The sequence below is a fragment of the Bufo gargarizans genome, chromosome 2, assembly GCF_014858855.1.
Source record: "Bufo gargarizans isolate SCDJY-AF-19 chromosome 2, ASM1485885v1, whole genome shotgun sequence".
Lineage (NCBI taxonomy): Eukaryota > Metazoa > Chordata > Amphibia > Anura > Bufonidae > Bufo > Bufo gargarizans.
The window spans coordinates 68,118,112-68,136,126 of NC_058081.1; the positions used below are offsets into that span (position 1 = coordinate 68,118,112).

The 18,015-nt window shown below is 43.8% G+C and overlaps 1 protein-coding gene across 1 annotated transcript in view; it reads left to right on the forward strand.

Moving 5' to 3' along the window:
• Positions 1-9,106: 9,106 nt before the first annotated feature.
• Positions 9,107-18,015, forward strand: part of LOC122927355 (serine/threonine-protein kinase N1-like) — an 84,214-nt gene continuing 75,305 nt past the window's right edge. The window contains 1 exon segment of the mRNA XM_044279127.1: positions 9,107-9,241. Within this exon segment, the coding sequence (XP_044135062.1) occupies positions 9,206-9,241 (36 nt within the window). The 5' untranslated portion in view covers positions 9,107-9,205.

Sequence of the window (18,015 nt, forward strand, 5' to 3'; positions counted from 1 at the left end):
GCACTAATCATAAACAAGACGAGTTACAAACTGGTACAGAAGGAGAGAGGGCCCTGCCCATGAGGGCTTACAATCTACATGGTATGGGAGAAGGACACAGTAGGTGCGGGTTAAATTGGTCATACCGGTATAGAGGCAGCAGGGTCACTGGTTGTAGGCTTGTCTGAAGAGGTGGGTTTTCAGGTTTCTTTTGAAGGATTCCACTGTAGGTGAGAGTCTGATATGTTGGGGTAGCGAGTTCCAGAGTGTGGGGGATGCACGGGAGAAATCTTGGAGGTGATTATGGGAAGAGGCGATAAGAGGAGAGGAGAGAAGGAGGTCTTGTGAGGATCGGAGAGTGCGTGTGGGGATGTATCGGGAAAGTAGCTCAGAGATGTAGGGAGGGGACAGGTTATGGACGGCCTTGTATGTGTTTGTTAGTACTTTGAAGTGAATTTGTTGGGCAATGGGGGGCCAGTGAAGGGATTGGCAAAGGGGAGAGGCAGAGGAGTAATAGGGTGAGAGGTGGATTAGTCGGGCAGCAGAGTTGAATGATTCCTCGGTTTTTACAAACTATTATAGAACATTTATTACAATTTTTTTAGTTATTGCCAAGCCTTTGACTGACTTAACCAGTAAGGGGGCACATCTTCTCCATTGGTCCCCTGGTGCTCTGTCCGTCTTTGAAGCACTGAAAGAAAGGTTCATTCACACACCCGTACTTATTCAGCCTGATGTCACCAAACCATTCATTATTATTATATTATAGGGCTGGGTGCAGTATTGTCTCAGGGGTCATCTTCCTTTACTCAACTTCAGCCATGTGTGTTTTCCTCCATTGAGAGGAAGTATGATATTAGCAACCGAGAACTGCTGGCTATCAAATGGGCCTTTGAGGAATGGCGACATTTCTTAGAAGGGTCTCACCACCAGATCATTGTACTTATGGATCACAAGAACTTGATATATTTGGACACTGCTAAGAGCTTGAATCCTTGACAAGCATGCTGGGTCTTGTTCTTCACCCGGCTTAATTTTATTGTTACTTATCGTGCTGGGTCGGGTAATGTGAAAGCGAATGATTTATCACGTAGTTTTGGTACTATTGATTTTTTAAATACTGAATCTGGTAACATTCTTTCTCCAGCTATTCCTGCCGTTAATAGTAATCTTGCCTCTGAAATTCTGTTGTCTGAATTTGGCTCCCGGTAATCTTCCCTCCGGTAAATTATTTGTTCCTCCAAATCTTCGCAATAACCCTTTCGCTACCAGCGCCATACATGTACGGCGCTGGTAACTCTGTGCAAGCATGACGCCCGCTCGCGCGTGCAGCCGGTAAGTCTCTGCTGTTTCAAAGGGCTAATTAGCGCAACTGGCAACAATGCCAATCGCGGTAATTAAATGCTTTCGATGCCGTGATCAAGTGAGATCACGGCACCTAAACGCGCACCTAGTACTGAAGCCCCGTGCGGCCCATCGGGATTTCAGTACATGCGCTAAATGCTCCGAATCTCTACGAAGAAATTCAGAGCATTAATGCTGTAATTCCTTTTTTGGCCACCAGATGGCAGGCCAACATAAGAAATGAGCAAAATGCAAAGAAATTGTCATTTTTTTAATCGCTAAAAGATCTAAATGAAAAATTCTAAAACATTTAACCATTTCAATCCCAGGCCTGTTTTCACCTTCCTGACCAGGCCATTTTTTGCAAATCTGACATGTGTCACTTTATGTGGTAATAACTTTAAAACGCTTTTACTTATACAGGCCATTCTAAGATTGTTTTCTCGTCACATATCGTACTTCATGACAGTGGTAAAAATGAGTAAAAAAAAAATCATTTTTATTCATAAAAAAATACCAAATTTGCCAAAAATGTTATAATAGTAATGTCTCCAAAAATAGTAATTACTTTACATTCCCCATATGTCTACTTCATGTTTGGATCATATTTTTTGGGGACATTAGAAGGCTTAGAAGTTTGGAAGCAAATCTTGAAATTCTTCGGACCAGTTCAGGTCTGAAGTCACTTTGTGAGTCTTGCATAATAGAAGCCACCCAAAAATGACCCCATTTTAGAAACTACACCCCTCAAGGTATACAAAACTGATTTTACAAACGTTGTTAACCCTTTAGGTGTTCCAGAAGAATTAATGGAAAATGGAGATGAAATTTCAGAATTTCACTTTTTTGGCAGATTTTACATTTTAATCCATTTTTTCCAGTAGCAAAGCCAGCCATATAAAGCTCAATATTTATTACCCTGATTCCGCGGTTGACAGACACTCACCACATGTGATCATAAACTACTGTACAGGCACACGGCAGGGCGCAATAGGAAAGGAACGCCATTTGGTTTTTGGAAGGCAGATTTAGATGAACTGGTTTTTAGATGCCATGTCCCATTTGAAGCCCCCCTGATGCACCCCTACAGTAGAAACTCAAAAAAGTTACCACATTTTGGAAACTACGGGATAAGGTGCCAGTTTTATTGGTATTATTTTGGGGTACATATGATTTTTAATTGCTCTATATTACGTTTTTTGTGAGGCAAGGTAACTAAAAAATGGATGTTTTGGCACCGTTTTTTATTTTTATTTTTAACAACATTCATCTGACAGGTTTTATAGAGTAGGTTGTTATCAAATACGTCTACTTTCTATGATGTTTGTTTCAGTTTTACATAATAAAGCATTTTTGCAAACAAAAATTAGGTTTTTGTATCTCCATTTTCTGAACACCCTATTTTTTTATTTTTCTGACGATCGTCTTGTGCAGGGGCTAGTTTTTTGCAAGAAGAGTTGACTTTTTTTTGGTACCAATTACGGGTACATATGATTTTTTGATAATTCATTATTACACTATGGGGCAAGGTGACCAAAAAATTGGCTGTTTTGGCGCAGTTTTTATTTATTTAATTTTTACAGCATTTACCTGAGGGATTAGGTCGTGTGACTTTTTATAAAGCAGATCGTTACGGACGTGGCAATACCTAATATGTCTACTTTTTATTTTATTTATTTAAGTTTTACACAATAGTAGCATTTTTGAAACCGAAATAATGATATTTTTGTGTATCCATAGGTCTGAGAGCCATAGTTTTTTTTATTTTTTGACCAATTTTCTTAGGTAGGGTCTCATTTTTTGCAAGATGAGGTGACGGTCTGATTGGTACTATTTTGGGGAGCATACGCCTTTTTGATCACTTGCTGTTGCAATTTTTGTGCTGTAATGAGACAAAAATTGCTTTTTTTCTACACCGTTTTTTATTTATTTATTTACAGTGTTTACCTGAGTGGTTTTATGTATTTCACTTTAGCACAATAATAGCAGTTTTGAAACAAAAGAAATGATGTTTTAGTGTCTCCATGCTCTGAGAGCTATAGTTTATTTTTTGGGCGATTGTCTTAGGCAGGGCTAATTTTTTGCGGGATGAGGTGACGGTTTTATTGATAACATTTTGTGGCACATACACCTTTTTGATCGCTTGGTGTTGCACTTTTTGTGATGTAAGGTGACAAAAATGGCTTTTTTTTACACCGTTTTAATTTTTTTAATGGTGTTTATCGGACAGGGTGGATCATGTGATATATTTATAGAGCTGGTCATTATGGACGCGGCGATACCTAATATGTCTGTTTTTTTTTAAATTATAAAATAAGGGGAAAGGGGCGTTTTTTTCCTTTTTTTACTTTATAAGTTTTATTACTTCATTAATTTTATTAAAAACACTTTTTAAACTTTTTTTCTTTACTTTATTTCTGATGTTCACTTTTGGGGGTCTGATACCCTCTGCAATACATTACAATACATCTTGTATGAGGCTGGATCTCCTCGGCACCCATGCACGGCATCGGGCTACCTTGTCACGCATCACCCGACACAAACCGCTTCTATGTTGCGGTCAGCGTGGACCGCTGCATAGAAGGGGTTAATACAGCAGGGCTCCTGCAGTGATCGCGCACGCACCGCTCCGGTGCCCGCGCGATCACCATGACGTACTATTACGTCAAATTGCGGGAACGCAGTGGTTCCCATGCTGTAGTAGTACGTCATGAGTCAGGAAGGGGTTAAAGGATCTTTTATGAGCCTTAAAATTATAATACATTTTTTCTTTCCGTATAATAAAAAAGAAAAAAAGAAAATAACAATAAATATTAACATCTTGGGTATAACCGCGACCAAAAACGGCCATAATATCAAAATCCCCAAAAAAAAAAATCCAATACAGCGAATGGCATAATGGAAAAAAGGGTAAAAATGACCGATTTCCATTTTTTCATTGCTTCTCTTACCCCAAAAAATTAAATAAAATGTTAACCAAAAGTCATGCACACTCCACTAGTGGAAAGCCAGAAGAAGCGCACACACACGCGCAAAACGGCTGTTGCTCATTGCTGTGTTTGCACTGTATGCACCCCCCTCCTGCCATGGAATAAAGTGTACCTTTCTACAATCGGTGAGTGACGCTCGTTTTGAATATTCTCCTTTGTTTGAAGATATTTGCATATTTACTGCAGCTATAGGCTGAGCACCACCGGAAGGCATCACTCCTCGGTATTGGTATCCAAAATAACTATAGGTGCGGTGTAGTGCCACTGGTTACCTCTTCTACATTTTGAGATAAAAACTATGAATTGTCCCGCAAAAAATGATCCCCTAAACAGCTCAGTAGACATAAGTATAAAAAAGTTATAGGGGTCAGAATATGGTGATGTAAAAAAATAAATAAAAATCTCAAAGTTTATATTTATTTTTACACTATTTACACATAAAAAACCTATACATATGGGGTGTCCTTGTAATCGTACGGACCCAAAGAATGAAGGGCATGGGTCAGTTTTGCCGTAAACAAAACGCAGTGGGAACAAAACCAGTAAAACGGTGTGTGTTTTTCCAATTCCACCCCATTTGGAATTGTTTTCCCGCTTCCCACTACATTTTATGGCATAATTAATAGTGGCATTAGAAAGTAGAACTTGTCCCGCAAAAAATAAGCCCTCATACAGCTATGTGACCGGAAATATAAAAGTTATGGCTCACGAAAAATAGGGAAGAAAACTTTAAACGCAAAAACGAAAAAGAAAAACTCCGGTATCCTAAGGGTTAAAGTTTTGGAGGAATCTCATTGCTCTGTACTTGCACGTCATCTGGTAATTGCTGGGACTAAACATCTGGTCTCCACAGCCTACAGGTGGCCTACTTGGTCAGTAGATGTGGTTGCTTTTGTCTCGGCATGGGATGTTTGCACAAGGGCCAAGATGCCCAGGAGAAATCCTGTGGGTCAACTTTGCCTCTTGCCCATTCCACAGAGAACTGGGACCCACATCTCAATGGATTTCATTACTGACCTTCCACCCTCCAGGTGGAAGACTGTTGTCTAGGTGGTCATTGACAGGTTTTCTAAAATGTGTCACCTAATTTCATTAAAGAAACTTCCTGAGACTAAAAAATTAGCTACCTTGTTTGTTTGTATTCTGAAATTACATGGGATACTCAAGTCCATTGTCTCAGATAGAGGAGTCCAGTTTGTCTCGAGATTCTGGAAAGACTTTAGTAAGAGACTGGGGATCAAACTGTCCTTCTCATCTGTGTTCCATCCTGAGACAAATGGACAAACTGAAAAGGTCAACCAGGTACTGGAGCAGTTTTTAAGATGCTTTGTGTCTGACAGTCAGAACAAGTGGAAAAGGTTTTTGTCTCTAGCGGAGTTTGCTATCAACAATCATGTCACCTCCTCTAGTGTCATCTTTTTCTGAGTTAAAAGGGTTGTCTCACTTCAGCAAATAGCATTTATCATGTAGAGAAAGTTAATACAAGGCACTTACTAATGTATTGTGATTGTCCATATTGCCTCCTTTTCTGGCTGGATTCATTTTTCCATCACATTATACACAGCTTGTTTCCATGGTTACGACCACCCTGCAGTCCAGCAGCGATGGCCGCTCTTGTACACTATAGAAAAAAGCACCAGCCTATGTGAGCTCCCACAGTCCCTGCCACCAGAGAGACCAGCGCTTTTTCCAATACAGTGCAAGCATGACCACCACTGATGGATTGCAGGGTGGTCGTAACCATGGAAATGAGCATTGTTTAATGTGATGGATAAATCAATTCAGCCATCAAAGGAAGCAACATGGATAATAACAATACATTAGTAAGTGGCTCGCATTAACTTTATCTACATAATAATAATATTAAAAAATTGCCCCCGAAGGTGTACATAGCCTTAAAGCCAGAAATTCATATTTGCTATTAGACAATTTACATAGGGTCCCTCGAGGCTTACATAAGAGATCAGTGTAGGCATGGAGAATAGTCATTACTCATCCACTTGCATGTATAAATAAATACTCCCTTTGGATTCAGCAAATGGAGTATTTATTTATGCAGGATACAGGGCAACTGAGGACACCACACTGAGCAGGTCATAATGGGTCAAGATCTGGAGGAAGCAAGAAGACTTAAATATATGCTTTGTATCACAGGACCTCAAGAAGGGAATGTTTTGGGTATTAGGAGACCAGCACCAACATGTACAGAAATGGTTCAGTTAGTTACACTGAATCTGGAATGTCTGAAAGAGGTTCTCTCACTAACAGTACTGATTCCATATCCACAGTATAGGGCAGTGATGGCGAACCTATGGCACGGGTGCCAGAGGCGGCACTCAGACCCCTCTCTTTGGGCACCCGCACCCTGGAAAAAGTCAATGGTGTACCAATAAGCCTTAGACTTTTCCTGCCATTCATCAGCGAAGGGCGCGCTATGAACGGCACAGGCAGTTATTATAGCTAAATGATAAAGTAAATTGAAGATACACTATATTGGTATTCAGATTAAATTGCCGTGTTGGCACTTTGTGATAAATAAGTGGGTTTAGATTGCAGTTTGGGCACTCGGTCTCTAAAAGGTTGGCCATCACTGGTATAGGGGATAAGTGTCTGATTATGTATTTCATAGTCACATTATTATGACCACCAGCTAATATCCAGAGAAACCGATGCACGGACAGCACCTAAACGGGCTGGGAGTGACTCAATAAGGTCCTGGTAGGTTATTAGAGGTATCTGGAGCCATGCTGACTGCAGTGCATCCCAAAACTGGGGGAGGATCCAAAGAGTGAACACAATGAACAAGGTGGTCCGACAGAGGCTCAATTGGGTTCAAGTCTGGGGAATTAGGAGGCCAGGGTAGTACTTGGAAATCTTGGTCAGGCTCTTGTTGGAAGATCAAGGTAAGGCAATTAGCAGGTATGGGTGTAAGTGACCTGCAAGGATGGATTTATACCCCAATCAGTTGAGAGTACCTTCGACATGGATGTGTGGCCAAGAGAATGCCACAAAAACATTCCCAGACCATAACACTGCCACTACCAGCTTGTGTTTATCCTGCAGTGGTTGCAAGGTATTTGTTCTCTTGTGTCTCTCACCTGACACATCAAAGTCCATCCTTTCGATGAAGCAGAAAACATGACTCATCGGAGAAGACAACCCTTTGCCAATCAGCAGAAGTCCAATTCCGTTACTGCTATGAAAATGGAAGCCTTTTCTACTTCTTTAGGAGAGATGCAGTGTCACGGACGTTCCCGTGTCAGGTACCAGGGAGATAGGAGAGACTGGCAACTCATGGGTTAAATTGACAAGTTCACTGTGGATCTTATTGTGTCTGTGTTTTGGTGAATGCCACACTCCTTGCTTCAGGAGTTGCTTGTTGCTATACTACCTTTCCCATAAGTAGCCGTTTCTCACTCTTGGAGGTGCGGTTTATAGATTTTCTTCCTGCCTTCTTACAAGCTGGTCGGTGGTACTCTGTGGTGCTTCTGGACTTGCCAGTTTTCTACTTTAAGCTAAGTCTTGTCTTTTCTTATTGTTTTGTGTTTGTTATATTCCCTGTTGTTTATATCTAGGCCTGAGACAAAAACTTTCATTCATCCATCTGGGAAGGAATGGGTTGTCTCTGGTCCTAACCTCATTCCAGGGACCTTATATGGATATAAGGGCCTAGGTATCCAGCATATGAATATTCCTACCTTCTAGGTCTATTCATATTGATAGGTAGTTAGGGCCCAGATTAGGGTGGCTTAGGAGGTGACCTGTTTCTTCCCTAGTTTCCAGGCCCAGTTACTGTTCCCCCTTCCCTCCCGTGTTTAGTGTGGAGTTTTTACCCCACACTGATCGTGACATGCAGTGACCATCCTTCTGCTTCGGAGCCCCATAAGAAGTAGTGTTCACTGAACTGCTGTTTTAGATGCACGTCACGTTTAGATATACACGGTTCATTTTGGTGGTGACCTGCTCCTCTGTAGTGTGTCAGTCTGCCCTTACAGCCCTTCGTAGCCAACATTATCATTGGTATGTGGTGCTCTGCAGTTTCCATGTTTATTCACAATGATGCCATTTATCCACTCTGTATCTATCTAAATTTCTATCCATCTATGTATCTATCTATCTGATATCTCATATCTATCTATCTCATATCTATCATCTATGTATCTGCCTCATTTTATTCTATCATCTATATATCTAGCTAGCAATAATCTGTTTCAAATTTATCTATCTCATATCTCTCTTTTATCTATGTATCTGTCTATTATCTCTTCTCTATCTGTCTATTTATCTCATATCTCTCTATCCTGTCTATGTATCTATTGATCTATCTCATATCTATATGTCTATTTATCCTTCTGTCTAATATCGATATATCTCATGTCTTTCTCTCAGTATCTCTTTAGCTATCTCATCTATCTCTTTATCTATCTATCTATCATATCTATATGTCCATATATCCATCTGTCTAATATCTATCTGTCTATCTATCTAATCTATATGTCTATCTATCCTTCTGTCTAATATCTATCTATCTATCTATCTATCTATCTCTGTCTATAAAACAGTATAAAATAAATGTGACCAGAAGTATCCAGTGGGTATTAAAACGTTAATAAGTCCTTTTTAAAGTCCCAGTGTCTGGTGAGTGGCCACGTTGACTCCCTATGTCAGACCTCTATTGTACAGTCACTCTCCTCCATCGTATTAGATCTGTGTAATACAAACCACAGGCTACAACTGTATCTGCTGCACTGAACATCCACAGGAAATGCAGGGAGGGACCGGCAGAGAGAGACCGTCACTCAGTGTGTGTGACACACCATGTCATCCTGTGTGCGGCTGAAGGGCGGCATTGGTGACACTCTGTGAGCGAGTGTCACGTACTCTATGAAATAATGCCCCACACACCGATCGAGGAGCAGGATGCGGAGGTACTGGTGTCTTTGTGTAGCTGTGTGCCCGGGCGATAGCATTGTTTCATTGCTGATCATGTGCGCTTTTATTTGCATGTTTTGTTTCTGGTGCTTAGCAGAGCTGAGTCTTTGTAGCAGTTTTGAGTTTGTCATTTGATACGACTCACCGTGATATCACAATGAGTCTTCTGTGGTTTTTCATTGAAGTTGGCCTCTAGGTCTTGGAGGCATCTAGGGAGCTTTAAAAATTCAAAAAGTTTTCAGCCACGTTGCCCATGCCGGTCTGTATTTATGCCTGTAGTAAGTCACAGTGGATTACGAAGGGTGTCCTGTGTGCCATTGGTTTCCATATTCTGCTTTTATATTGTTTGTTAAGTAATAACTTTATATCATTATTACGTTACTACAGTAGTAGTGGACGAGTCTTCAGATTGTACCAGGGATACATGGACCATCCCGAGTCTTCTATACGTCTCCTCTCAGAAGATATTGGAGGTTTTTCATTTTGGTTTCTACAGATTCTCATAAACGGAAACTAGACAGGTGGCAAGGGAGCGGTCAGCGTGCTCCATAGGAGGTGTGTGACGCCGGTTAACGCAAGATACGCTATATGTGGCTAGATGGGTAGGGGTAACGAACGGTTGACAAGCCCGTGGTTGATCTCAGGCAGGTCCAAGGAAGGATGGAAGCCTTGTAGCGTTCTCCAATTTGTTTGATTTTGGGCTGGCTCCAGAAGGGGTTAATAAAACAGCACTGCGGGTGAGGGTCAGGAAGCCAGCCATTACGGAAGTCAGGAGGTGCCAGACCAAAGGCATCAAAAGTTTATGTCTAAAAGCACCCAGAATTAATACCGCCATATGTTTTCTTTCCAGTGACTACTTCTACTTTGTCAGATTTGTCCTTTTAAATGAATATTGGGGTGGAGGGGGTTAACAAAAGTAATTTAGTCCTTGATCTTGTCTTATGAGGCAAGCGCCTAGTTTGCCTATGTGGCTTATACTGTAAAGAAAAGGACAGGTTATTAATGTTTATTTCATGTATAGACAGTTTTCATTTTTTTTGTGATTTTAATTATTTTTAATATTACCAACAACATACATTATATTTAATTTTAAAAATTTAAGCATAACTGTATGAAACTCTGGTTTACATAAATTGAAATAAGGCCTTTAATAAAAGAACGTATAAAAAAAACCTCTAGAATTGAATAGGTTTTTAGATTTTCAGCTGTAGGAGTCCCATATCACATCCTTTTTTTTTCAAGCTATACCCCTCTCTATTTAGAGCCCTAGCACCTAGGATGAAGCCATAGGATTCAGAAAAACCCAACCTCTATAGGCTTTACTACAATTAAACACAGTAGTCATCAGTCTGATTCTCTGGGGTTTAAAGGGTTTCTCTGCTTTGGACAGTCCCTTCATTTTAGAAGAGTCCTTGACAATAAGCCAATCACAAAGGGTCCCCCTGCTGAGACCACCAGCAATCAGCTGGAATCTGTGGAGATATTGGGCGGAAAATCTTAATTTTCCCTTCAGCGCCACCACAGGAGAAAATAAGCATTGCACAATGTCCATTCAACTCAAAGGATGGTCTGCATAATACAGATGGCCAGGAGATGAGGATCCTGGGCTGAGAGTCCACCTCTATTAAATGGGTTTTCTGGGATTTTACTATTAATGACTAGGGATGAGCGAATCGACTTCAGATGGTACATCTGAAGTTGATTCGCTAGAAACTTAGTTCCAATACTGTATGGAGATCCTGCTCTGTACAGTATTACAATGGATTGGCTCCGATGAGCCGAAGTTATTACTTTGCGAAGTCCCGCAAGACTTTGTATAATAACTTCGGGAATTAATTTTTACTGTAAAAAAACGTGGTGCGTAACTCGGGTTTAGTTCCAAGGTACCACTAAGGTTTTTTACAGTAATAATTAATTCCCGAAGTTATTACACAAAGTCTCGTGCTACTTCGCAAAGTAATTACTTCGGCTCATCGGAGCCAATACATTCTAATACTGTACAGGGCGGGATCTCTGTACCAAGGGCGGATTGGCCATAGACCCTTACAGGGAAATTTCCCGGTAGGCCGAAGCCCAGGGGGCCGCCTGGACCCTCCTCACGGCCGGCCAATGGAAGTATTTTGTGCTGCTTGCAGTATTTTGTGATTGGCTGTGGTATTTGGCTCTGTTGGGGTGGTATAATGTGCCACAATATGGTATTGCTGGCCCTGCCTTTCATCAATTTGGATCCAACTACAAAAAGGGGGCCACTTTTAGTATTTTTTCCAGGGACACCTTAAGTTTCCAATCCGCCCCTGCTGTGTACAGTATTAAAACGAAATTTTTAGCGAAACAACTTCGGATGTACCATCCAAAGTCGATTTGTTCATCCCTATTAATAAACATACACATAATATATATATATATATATATATATATATATATATGTATATATAATATATATACATAAATATTAGATCGGAACAGCGGCAGGACCAGAGACAGGTGAGTGGGGTTTTTATGTTCAGGGACCTAGGCCGTGTGACCGATGAACGTGACGTTGCTGCTGTATAAAGGTGAGCACTGTAGCCTCTTCAAACAGCGGATTGTTGGGGGTGCTGGGAGTTGGATCCCCGCCAATCTGATATTGATGACCTATCCTGAGGGTAGGCCATTAATATAAAAAGTCTTGGAAACCCCTTTAAGCCTGCTGCGTTCTTAATAGGAATAACGCTGTGGTGCATTTTAGGTGTAGGAACAGAAATCTGGAAAAAATTGTTGAGCTGGATCTGTAATATCCCATACAACAAGTGCACCAGACGGACCCCATTAACTATAATGGAGTCCATCACATTTTTGTCTGCCAGACAAAATACTGCTACATGCCGCCATATTTGGTCCTGTACTTTTTGCCAGATTCAAAAATGGCGGCTTCTACGAGAACCAACCTAGCCATATTTCCAGGTGTGAGAGATAATACCTCCTCTTATAATGCTTCTGTAGTTTTATAAGCTGAAGACATTCGTAGACTAGATTTAGTGTGACTGGTCAGAGGTGAAGGAGACAGCAGACTTCCCGTCAGTAGTCTAATTAGACCATCATTGTAGTTTCTTAAGGGACACTAAACCTAAAGCCATCTTCTCTCCATTTGCTGTGCTGTTGAAAGGAATCCATTGTTTCTGAAATCAGCTATTTCCTTCTAAATCTTCCTGCCTCTCCTCTCAGCACCATGGTTTTTCCACCCATGAGCTGAACACCTAAGCAGCCGGAGACAGACTGGTTGCTAGGGACGTGCTGCCTGACAACCACATATGAAGGACTCTCACATTTAGACTGGGCATACACATAAGATAACTGTTGGCCAAACCGTCATTTGGCCAACCAGCATCCCTCTCGATCCTCACATACACACAAGCATGCTCAGCTCAGTATTTGTCACGCAGATGTGTTGTAGCGTCTTTTTGTTCTTTTTCATATTGAGTTGCTTCTTCCATCATTATAGACATATAAAATGTGGTCTAAAAATTATGTCACATCACCTAATTAAATTACGTTTAAGGCAGGGGGGTAGCTAAAGGCTCATGGGCCCTGGTGCAAGAGTCCAGCTTGGGCTCCCCCCTTTCCTCAATGTTTTGTGGCAAGGGGTAGGTCCCCCCCAATGCCAAATTCTCAAACTGACCCCTTCCCTCCAGCCCTACTGTTAAAGACATACTTGGAAAACATACAGGGTAATACAGCACCACACACCTCTTACATGCAGTGATGTCTCCTCTGAAGTAGATGTTCTCTTCCCTCATCTTCTCCATTCAGGCCAGACCACCATGATGATTTCTTTCAGCCATCTCTCGTCTCTGCAGAGTTTGAGAAACAGACATCTTAGTTTCCTACTTTTCCATCATTCTCCCACCTTCTGAACACTCCATCCTGCCACCCCCAATACCGTGGCCTTGGTGCTCCCTAATACTGTATTGCAGAAACAGTCCCCCTGAAAATACTAGTACCACACAGATAGTGCCCCCTTCAATAATTATTGGCACACAGTGCCCTAAAAAGTAAATGCGCCCAGAAAATAGTGTCCCTGACAATAACAGCATCACTATAACGTCCCCCAAAAATAATTGTGCTAAGTTGATACTGTGCCAGGGTGCCCCCCACAGGAGTGGCGTACCGCCAATGGTGGCAGACCACGCGATTGCTATAGGGACCGTGAGGTTGGGGGGCCCGGCAGGGCTGAATGGCCCCACCCCCTCACTATCTAGTTTTACGGCTTACAAGCCGGTTTACACAGCAGCAGAGTAAGGGAGCATCAGTGGCATACTAAGGGGGGAAGTTGTGGGGGGCAGTCCACTCCGAGTGCCGGCTGTCAGTGGGGTGCCAAAACAATGAGCGCTTCCATCAATACAGATGGAGCTGCAGTCCTGTCACTCACCGCTCAGCTCCTCGCACTGCTCCTCTCCTTTAGGCCGGCAGCCCTCTGAATGGTGAAGCAGGAAGACTTCTCCCCGCTCCACCATTCAGCCTGCAGGCACAGATCGCGCTGCCAGCCTGGTTGGGCGGAGCCTTCAGCCTGGAAATCTGCATAGGCTCCGCCCACACAGTGCTGCAGAGCGATCTGTGCCTGCAGGGAAGAGAGGACTGTGAGCTTCAGGAACGGGACAAGGTCAGTAGTTACTGTGTTTTTGTTTTTTTTAATACAGAGGGGCACAGAGGACTTTATTACTATGGAGGGGGCACAGAGGACTTTATTACTATGGAGGGGGCACAGAAGGCATTACTACTATGGAGGAGGCACCGAGGGCATTACTAATGTGGAGGGGGCACAATGGGCATTTCTACTATGAAGGGGGCACAAAGGGCATTACTAGCACCGTGGGCATTACTACTATTAAGGAGGAACAATGGGCATTATTGCTGTGAAGCGGGCACAATGGAGATTATTACTGTGAAGGAGGCACAATGGGGATTATTACTGTGAAGGGGGCACAAAGAGGGCATGACAACTGTGAAAGGGGCACAGAGAGGGCATAAGTACTGTGAGGGGGCACAATGTGGGCATAACTACTGTGAGAGGGCACACATCTGTACAAAACTACTGTGAAGGTTGTACAATAAATATTACTGTGAGGGGGTACAATTTTTTTAAAAAGTATTGGGGGGAGGGGGTGCCAGAGAAAGGACCCGCCCCGGGTGCCAAACACCCTAGGCACACCACTGGGGAGCATCATCCTATCCGAACTCTGGCGCAGCAGGCGTGTGCTTCCTGGTTGCCAGCGCCACTGCAGGGATGTGAAGCAGGTGCCAAGAGAAGTTTCTATATTGCTCTCCCAGTGTCTGCCTCTGTGACCACCACGTAGACGAACTCAGTGAGTATCAAAGGCTGGAGTTCTACTGCAGCAATCTTGATCACATTGTGTGTGAGTGACTGACTCTTAGGGCTCGTTCACACGACCGTGCAGTTTTTCGCGGTCCGCAAATTGCGGATCCGCAAAACACAGATGCCGCCCGTGTGCCTTCCGCAATTTGCGGAACGGAACAGGAGGCCCATTATAGAGATGCCTATTCTTGTCCGCAAAACTGACAAGAATAGGACATGTCTCATAATTTTTGCAGGGTCAAGGAATGGAGCAACAGATGCGGACAGCACATGGAGTGCTGTCCGCATCTTTTGCGGACCCTTTGAAATGAATGGTTCCGTATAAGGACCACATATGGAATGTAAAAACGGCCCATATATGGAACACAAAAAACTTTTGTGTGAACAAGCCCTTAGTGTAATAAATCACTGTGCTGCAATGCTTTAGGGGAGGGAGCTGTGAACCATGGCCTCTGTCTGTTAGATATATATATATTGTGGGGGGGTTAGCTCTTCTCCGGGGGTCATTCTCACAGATACGCCTTTAGGACACCAAGTTTCAGGTCCAAACAGTGTATTTATTGTTCAACACCAGCAACAATAAAATGACAAAATAATAAACACTCGCCCGTCCAGGCTCTAACTAAACATAAAGTTTCCTGACTCACCTAGGTCCCAGTTCACACCCTGTGAAATTGTGCGGCTTTGTCAGCCAATGTCCCACAGCCTCCTGGCTGTACAGAGCACAGTACGCCCACTGTCTCCAGTTCAGTATTTCTTGTGGGGGATTGGGGCTCAGTAGTCTGCCTGACTATGGCCCTGCGACCCTCCCAGGCGTCGCTGCGTCCCCCAACTCCAGGCTATCTCACAGCCTTGTGGTCCCTCAGCCTTGCCCAGCTGAGACCACACAGACAGAGCCTCCAGGCCTCTGTCCACAGGTACCACACTACCCCCTTTCTGACACTCTGGGAGGTGCTTTGTGCTAGGCTGATTACCTCCAGCTTCTCTCACCTGTGGTGGAACAGGGGTGTGGACCGAACTATCCACCCCTTCCTTGCCTCTAACCTGAGTGAGACCTGTCACTGTCTCACATATCCCCCCCCTTTGTTCAAGCCCGTGAGGGTGAACACCTGCATAACCACGGGAGGCTGGTGAGAGGGTATTGACCTGGCCTGGACGTGGGAAACAGCCACCCACCCTGCTCTTTGGCTGCTCCCAATAAGAACCGGCCCAGATTGGCTTTACAGCCACACTAAGTAACCCAGTGTCAGCGAGCACTAGCTGCCGCTGACACAGAAAATTACCGATTCTTATTTCACCGAGGCCAGGAACCTCGGTGACACGTACCTTCCCTTTGTTCTGCCAGACCCACGCCATCAGAGCTTGGTTTATCACCAAAACCAACATCTTGCCTAACCGAAACTGCCTAAAGGCCTCATGTGCCCATCTCATGGCCAGATACTCTTTTCTTACTCTTTCCCGAGTGATGATGCGCTGTCGTATTTTTTGATCTCTCTCTCTTTTTAGATCCTCTGGCTCCTGTACATGCGCCTCACGTCCTTTCTGGGACTGCTGCAACTCTTGCCTGAACTGTTCCCAGTCATGGTCATATCCTGAGACTTTCTCCTTTGCTTTGCAGGGCTCCTTCAGCAGAGCATGCTTGCCCCTACTCGCTTCTTTTAAGTGCATCTGGGTCACTTCTTCCTTCTTTCCAACAGTAGTTACCCCAGCTACTATGGCAGTTTTAGAGACCTCTGCTTCTTTAGCGGCTTTTTCCATTTCGGCCGCGGCTCCCTTTGGCTTAACTTTGGCCTCTGTAGAACCTGGGGACTTCATGTCAACCAACATATCGGCCTTAACTTTTTCAGTCTTTGTCTTCTTGAAGTCTCCAGTCTCTTTGACCGCCTTCTCATCCTTCTCGGACATGGCACCATACACTTGCCCTGTTAACCCCTCCCCCTCTTTCTCATTGAGGCAGGAGGCACCAGGGTCTTCAGCAGACTCCTCGTCTTCTTTTATTTTCTCCAGAGGCTCACCCAGGACCCTGTTCTCATTTTGTGGAGGAGTCAGGAGATACAGGCCATTGTAATAGCCCGGATCCGAAAACTGATCGTTCACCTCCTTGTACTTCTTCCCCAGCAGCCTGCTGGCTATTTGGAAGGCCTTGTATGCAGAGGGGACATCTTCCAGGCCTAGACTACACGCTACCACGGGTCTGTGGTCTTCGGCATCCACATCAGCCCCATCAACTGGTTTAGCAGAAGCATCTTCCATCTTCTCTGCCACAGCCAGCACCACAGTGCCACCCTCTCCAGTCCCATTTTTAACAGGCTCTGGCTTCTTGACGTCTTCCAGAGAACTCTCCTCTTCAGGTTTCTCACCTTCTACCTGCTGCTCGAGAGCACACTTAGATTTCTCCAACTCATCTTTTAAGCTCATGAGATTTTCAGTCTCTGCTCTGAGTTGCTTGTTCAGCCTCTCCAATTCAGCATGCTCCTCAAGCGCTTCTTCCAGGGCTTTAGCCAAGGAGAGGGCCTTGGTCTCCTTTTCCCAAGCATCAGTCTCTGTTTGGTCACTTTTTTCACCATATCGAGCAGAGATGCATTTCTCTTCAGCTAGGAGCCAGTCACACTTCTCCTGTTTCTTCGCTGGATTAGACATAACTTGCTTCTGGTGCTCCAGGTCCACCATCAGATCATCCAATCCTCGCTGAAGTTTGTTCTTTGTTTTCTCCACCTTTTTGTAAGTCACACCCTGTTTCTCCAGGCGCTGAACCACCAACTCCATGTTTTTCAGCAGTTTCTTTTCAGCTTTTTGCACAAGCTTGTGGGAAGTGCCCCGCTTTTTGGCCTCCGGTTCCAGCTGCTCCTTGCTCGGCTCTGCTGCAGCAGATGTAGGAGTATCACCATTCTCTTTCTTTGCCCTTTCTGAAATTTTCTTCAGTTGCTCTGTGAAGACAGCTAGTCCCATCTCTAACGTTTCTAGGGAGCGTGAGGAGAGAGAGAGATCATCCTCCTGTTTGCAGCTGTACTGTCGTGTCAGGTCACCTCCAACTGTCTGGATATGGGCTTCAGACCCTAGGCTGATGTCACCCGACTTAATTCCCATCTCGTCAAATATAACTGTCTGGTCGCTACTAGTAACCACCTTTGTTTCGCAGGACCTTGACATGGTAGCTTCACTCTCTGAGTCGGTCACAGCACATACGTCACCTATACCGCTCGTGTCATTATTAATTCTGACCTCTAGGGGCACCGATGAGCTAATCCCCACCTGGGACACTTCCTTAGTAACCGACCAACATTGTGGAGACTGCATTTCCACCTCTGGTACGTGCGGTACACCCTCTAACCCGATCATATTTTCCTGCACCTCCGCACTTCCTCTCTAGGACTCCGGACACAGTCGCAGGGAAGATATGCACTCCTGAGAACCGCA